The 7500-nt window shown below is 44.8% G+C and overlaps 1 protein-coding gene across 6 annotated transcripts in view; it reads right to left on the bottom strand.

The window, feature by feature from the left end:
* The window catches only part of pald1a (phosphatase domain containing paladin 1a), a 39053-nt gene that overhangs the window by 22423 nt on the left and 9130 nt on the right, over positions 1 to 7500 (bottom strand). For 5 of the 6 annotated variants that reach the window (XM_035533807.2, XM_035533808.2, XM_027008416.3 and 2 more), the window contains 2 exons: positions 1500 to 1682; positions 664 to 766 (listed from right to left, as the gene is read on the bottom strand). In XM_035533807.2, coding sequence (XP_035389700.2) covers positions 664 to 766; positions 1500 to 1669 — 273 coding nt within the window. In that variant the 5' untranslated portion in view covers positions 1670 to 1682. Of the gene's footprint in view, positions 1 to 663; positions 767 to 958; positions 979 to 1499; positions 1683 to 7500 lie in introns of those variants that run through there. The other variant, XM_081697466.1, reaches the window with a different exon arrangement.

The following is a 7500-nucleotide window of genomic DNA, read 5'->3' as shown; positions in this document are numbered from 1 at the left end:
AGAAGACCTCACAGACCTCATGAAGACCTCACAGACCTCATGAAGACCTCACAAAGACCTTTCCCTTTGTTTTATAACATTTTCTGCGAGGTTTCTTTGGAATCCATCTCAGGCAGTTTCTGTGGCAGGACCTCCCAAGGTTAAAACCCTCTCGACCTCTTTACAAATCACAGGACACCCGGACCATGAGTCATTTCTAAGACTCGGCAACGAATCGGCAGCTTCCAGCCCAACGTGTAACGACACGTCGACAAACAGAAACTAACGACCCAACAGAGCAGCTCCGCCTACCCTGCAAAAGAGAGGTGACTTCAAAGGGTTAACACGTAGGTGCCAACGCTCGACCCAATATCTCGTCCTGACACTCTGAGTGTCATTAAAGACCTGCAGATCAGCATGTAACCTAGGCAAACACAGGGTCAGGAAGACTTTAAAGGCCTGGGGTGACCTCAGGGGTCACGGCCGTCTAACCTTCTCTAAATGGGCTTTGTCGTGGCTGGTGAAGATACAGGTTTAGGACAGAACTGCACACCTTGTCACACACTGTTGTGTGATTTTTAGATTTTGGAAGATTGGGACTACTTTTTTTTTTTTTTAAAGTTTAGCAAGAGAAAAGGTCTCCGATCTGTTGAGAGTGAGTGTGTTTGTGTGTGTGTGTGGTACCTGAACCAGGAGGTGCTCAGGCATGGAGTCAGAGATCCGGCCCATTTTGTAGTGAGTCCTGGGGAGGTCATCGTGAATCTGAAACTCCTGCCTGCAGTTATACCTGAGAAAACACACACACACACACACACACACACACACACACACACACACACGGTTATACCTAAGAAGACACACACACACACACACACATACGGTTATACCCGAGAAGACACACACACACACACATACAGTTATACCCGAGAAGACACACACACACAGTTTTACCTGAGAACACACACACACACAGTTTTACCTCATCAGACCTCTGAGATGGAAACATTCTCAGAGGATGTGCATTATCCGCTGCTGTAACCATCACTTGCATCTGAGACCTTTCACGAAGAAAGACCGTCATATGTCTTATGAGTTCTAGGTTAAACTCAACAAGTGCCCGGTGAGCGTGGCAGTGTATCTGGTTATGTAGCTAAGAGAAGGTCTGGAGAAAGCTACACCAAAACAACTCTCACTTCCTGTGCTTTGAAAGGGACTTTTGGACTTTCTGTTTCTTTGACACGGTCTGCTGTCTAGCAGAAAAGACACTGTTAGCAAAGTAAATCAATAGACACCCAGAACACAGGCACTGAGAAACAGACACTCAGCACAAACAGCAACCTCTCCACCAGCAAACACGGACTTCCTCCACTACATCAAATATCGCCTGTTTGGGTGGAACATCTCACATCAGCGTCACACTGGCAGAGGACAACATAGAAGTGTCTCTGCTATCTCCTGCACTGACTACTGCAAATGGCAGGATTAGAGCGGGGTGTGTGTGTGTGTGTGTGTTTGCTTACGTTATAACGACTGGGGCCACTTTATTGGTGATAATGGACTTGGCTTTGCTGTTGTGAAGGCTGACCGCCTGGAAGGAGGTGGAGCTTATTGACTGTCTGCTGTCCATCATCCCGTTACCGTGGAAACTCTCAGGTGCGGTTGGGGGTGCAGCGCTGGCAGTTGTACCCATACTCCACTAGCAGCTGTCAATCACACACACACACACACAGAGAGGAAGGTGTTAAACATAATATAGACATACACAAACTTATTCTCCAGTGAGCAACATGACACACACACACACACACACAGTGACAAAGCAACAATCACGCATTACTTTTATTTTATTGACAAAATATTTTACTTAAGTCAGTCTGCTTACATATTAGTAAATATGACTGAACAAATCCACAAATTAACTTAAAATACAAACCCTGAACACACGGGGCATCGTTTTATTAGATGAGGATTAACACTTCCCCAGCGTGTCAGACTAACAAGCACAGAGGTGATGTGAAGACTGTGACCAAAGATTTTAAACAGGACCTGTCTGAACACGTAAGACTCCAGACAAACGTCTCCCTGTTTAGCCTCGTTCACTGAACTGGACTCTAGACACAGGACACTGGATGAGATTCACACAGTGTGATGGGACACGCTTTCAGATGCTTGTCTGGAGCTGTTGGTAGCCCTCACCTGCTGGGATTCAATAATAGACCAGCAGTGACCAGTACAGGTCCAGACCAGCAGTGACCAGTACAGGTACAGTCCAGCAGTGTCCAGCACACACACAGTCCAGCACATGTACAGTCCAGCAGTGTCCAGCACACCCACAGACCAGCAGTGACCAGTAAAGGTACAGTCCAGCAGTGTCCAGCACACACACAGTCCAGCACATGTACAGTCCAGCAGTGTCCAGCACACCCACAGACCAGCAGTGACCGTCTGCACCGTCTGACTGTTAGCGCTGCGCTAGCTCTGCATTAGCGCCGCGTCAGCACAACCGACCCTTCTAGCGCAAACCTCACAGAGATCCGTCTGGATAAACGAACGCTGCTAAGGTCGAAACACTCGTACCTTTAACATCTGCCTTTTTGTCTGACTCGCAGTTCTTCTCTCAAACAAAGATGTCAATCACTTCAGCGTTAGAATAAGATTAACTCCACCTTTCTTTTCTGGTTTATTGTTTGGCTGTGTGTTCAGGAAGTAAGAGATGTAGTGCGGAAAAACAACCCAAACAGCACTGTGTAAAACACACGCACTTCTGTGGTGCAGTGTGTTTTCATGCGTGTGTGTGTGTGTGTGTGTGTGTGTGTGTGTGTGTGTGTGTGTGTGTGTGTGTGTGCGTGTGCGTGCGTGTGCCTGCGTGCGTGTGTGTGACCATTATGTTATTAGTCATTGCTGACTCACACCAGTCGTGTTAAACTCATTTTCTGTTTCCGATGTCTGACACAAGATCTTCAAAACATTCCAGCGAACCCTGTGGGTGATGTCATTCCACAGAACCGTTAGGCAGTCCTCCATAGAGAGCGGAAGAACCAGCCTGAACAGTGCCGGTGTGGCCTGGGCACAGAATTTGTGCTTAGGCCACACACTAAAATTACTGTCAGTAGGAACACTACAGGAAAACGGGAATATTACAGGTAGGAGGTGAAGTCCAAGACCAATTCTCCAGCAGGGGGTACTGCAACACCACTGTGAAGACAACACACACACAAACGCTGTGGTGCGTTTAAGAGGTTTGACTCCCCTGCCTTCACTAATAGTTATGTGCAGGGTGTGTACGGTCGTAGCCAAACGTTTTGAGACTGACACAAATTTTGGTTTTCCCAAAGTTTTCTGCTTCAAATGCTATGGTGGCAATTTGCGTTAGCTCTAGATTGTGAAGAGTGATCAGGTGAACTGCAATTAATTGCAAAGTTATTTCTTGCCATGAAAAATAACAGTCACAAAACCCTCAAAAATGGCCTGCTAACATCATTTCAGTGATCTTCTCGTTAGCTCAGGAGAAAGTCTTTATGAAGACAAGGCAGCTGATATCACTCTGACATGCTGATTAGAAGAGCAGACTGGTTGCTTTAAAAGGGTGGTGGTACTTGAAGCTTTCTTCTGGTGACCATGGTTACCTCCGAGGAAACACGTGCTGTCGTCATTGCATCGCATCAAAAGGGCCTCACAGGCGTGGACATTGCTGCTTGTAAGAGAGCACCTAAATCGTCCATTTAGTGAATCATCAAGAACTTCAAGGAGAGAGGTTCATTTCCAGTGAAGAAGGCCTCAGGGCACCAATAAAGTCAAGCAAGCGCCAGGACCTTCTCCTAAAGAGGATGCAGCTATGGGATCGGGTCACCACCGGTGCAGAGCTTGCTCAGGAATGGCAGAAGGCAGGTGTAAGTGCATCTGCACGCACAGTGAGGTGAAGGATTTCGGAGGATGGCTTAGTGTCAAGAAAGACAGAAAAGATGCCATTTTTCTCCAAGAAAAACATCAAGGATGGACTGACATTCTGCAGGACGTATAGGGATTAGACTGCAGAGGACTGGAGTAAAGTTATTTTCTCTGATGAAGCCCCCTTCAGATTGTCTGGGACATCTGGACAAATGATTGTCCGGTGAAGAAACGGTGAGCGCTACCACGAGTCCGGTGTCACGGTAACAGTGTGGCATCCTGAGACCATTCGTGTATGGGGTTGCTTCTCATCCAAGGGAGTGGGTTTGCTTACGGTTTTGCCTAAGAACACTGCCATGTATAAGGAATGGTATCAATACATCCTCCAAGAGCAACTTCTCCCAACCATCCAGGAGCAGTTTGGTGATGAACAATGCTTTATCCACCATGACGGAGAACCACGTCACAAGGCAAAAGTGATAACCAAGTGGCTCGGTGAACAAAAACATTGACATTTTTGGTCCATGGCCAGGAAACTCCCCAGATCTCAATCCCATTGAGAACCTGTGGTCTCTCCTCAAAAGATCGTAGAAAAAGAAAAACTGATCAACTCCAAGCACTGATTAGGCAAGATTGGGTTGCCATCATTAAGACTTTGCCCAGAAGCTGATATCCAGCATGCCAAGGTGAATTGCAGAAGGGTCAACATTGTAAATATTAAGTCTGCTTAAACTGGATGCATGTCAAAAAGTTTTTTAAAAACTTATGAAAAGCTTATAATTGTCCTTCACTATACCATATAAACATCTGACAAAAGGATCTGAAAAAACTGAGGCAGTAAACTTTGTGAAAACCAAAATTTGTGTCAGTCTCAAAACGTTTGTCCGCGACTGTACATGACTGACCAGTTGTGGTGTGTGAGTGGGCCATAATGAACAGTCAAAGCAAAATGCACGCACACACACACACACACACACATACGCACACGCACACACATGCACACACACACACACACACACACACACAGTGTATCATGCCTGCAGGACACAAACGTCAACGTGACACACGTGAAGGAAAGCCAAATCCCAGACTGGACACACTGTTTATGTCCCAAAAACAGGACATGTCCGGTAAAGAGAGGATGGTTACTCTAGCAACAGTATTTTTAATTCACTAAAGCTTTATGTTACATAACTGACTGCATGTGTGTGTGCTGTCTGTCTGGGACTGTGTGATCAAAGACAAAGTCCGGGCATGTGTGAACACACTTGGCCAGTAAAACTGGATTGTGTTTCTGATCAAAATAAATTAATCAATAAAACTCAAATGGAAAAATTAATGAAAACACCCTACTGTATCTAACACACACACACACACACACTACTGTATCTAACACACACACTACTGTATCTAACACACACACACACACACACACACACACACACAACTACTGTATCTAACACACACAACTACTGTATCTAACACACACACACCCTACTGTATCTAACACACACACACACACACTACTGTATCTAACACACACACACACTACTGTATCTAACACACACACACACACACACCCTACTGTATATAACACACACACACACACACACTACTGTATCTAACACACTCACACACACTGCTATAGCTAACACACACACTACTATATCTAACACACACACACACACACTACTATATCTAACACACACACACACACACACACACACTACTATATCTAACACACACACACATACTACTGTATCTAACACACACACACATACTACTGTATCTAACACACACACAACTACTGTATCTAACACACACACAACTACTGTATCTAACACACACACAACTACTGTATCTAACACACACACACACTACTATATCTAACACACACACACACACACTACTATATCTAACACACACACACACTACTGTATCTAACACACACACAACTACTGTAACACACACACACAACTACTGTATCTAACACACACACACAACTACTGTATCTAACACACACACACTACTGTATCTAACACACTCACACACACACCTGTATCTAACACACACACACACACACCCTACTGTATCTAACACACACACACACACACCCTACTGTATCTAACACACACACAACTACTGTATCTAACACACACACTACTATATCTAACACACACACACTACTATATCTAACACACACACACACACACTCACACACACACCTGTATCTAACACACACACACACTACTATATCTAACACACACACACACTACTGTATCTAACACACACACACACACACACACACACACACACATACTACTGTATCTAACACACACACACAACTACTGTATCTAACACACACACACACACCTGTATCTAACACACACACACACACCCTACTGTATCTAACACACACACACACACACACCCTACTGTATCTAACACACACACACACACACACACACACACCTGTATCTAACACACACACACACTACTATATCTAACACACACACACACTACTGTATCTAACACACACACACACACACACACACACACACACACACACACACTACTGTATCTAACACACACACACAACTACTGTATCTAACACACACACACACACCTGTATCTAACACACACACACACACCCTACTGTATCTAACACACACACACACACACCCTACTGTATCTAACACACACACACACAACTACTGTATCTAACACACACACCCTACTATATCTAACACACACACCCTACTATATCTAACACACACACACACACAACTGTATCTAACACACACACACACTCTACTGTATCTAACACACACACACTACTGTATCTAACACACACACACACACCCTACTGTATCTAACACACACCCTCCTGTATCTAACACACACACACACACACCCTACTGTATCTAACACACACACAACTGTATCTCACACACACACACACACACACACACACACCCTACTGTGTCTAACACACACACCCCCTACTGTATCTAACACACACCCCCTACTGTATCTAACACACACCCACACACACAACCATACTGTATTTAACACACACACACACCCTCCTGTATCTAACACACACACACACCCACCCTCCTGTATCTAACACACACACCCTACTGTATCTAACACACACACACACACACACACACACACACACACAACTGTATCTAACACACACACACACACACAACTGTATATAACACACTCCAACACATCCCTACACACACACACACACAAATTTTACATTTAACACACCACATCACACACCCTTAAAACACACCCCACACTGCATTTAGCAAACTCACACACACACACACACACACACACTTCCTTCTTTTTAACAGAACTGGTTGTTACAGAGGAATATGACTACACCAGTAAACCAAAATTAAACACAGCCAGCAACTAGTGGCTGTACATGCTGCTCTATACCACCTCTGTACCAAGTCTACACCAGGCCTGTACCACAGCTCTAGGGTTGCACGGTGAACCTCTATCAGCTCTGTGATTGGATACGCAGGTCGAATCTTGCGTACTAAATTGACTCAGATGGGCAACACACATTTCACATGGGGTCATTTTAAATCGAACCCAAAATATTGATGT

Source organism: Electrophorus electricus, chromosome 15 (assembly GCF_041902795.1).
Source record: "Electrophorus electricus isolate QZ-2024a chromosome 15, ASM4190279v1, whole genome shotgun sequence".
Classification (NCBI taxonomy): Eukaryota; Metazoa; Chordata; class Actinopteri; order Gymnotiformes; family Gymnotidae; genus Electrophorus; species Electrophorus electricus.
Note: the sequence above shows the minus strand (reverse complement) of the source record. Positions and strands in the feature narration are given on the sequence as shown.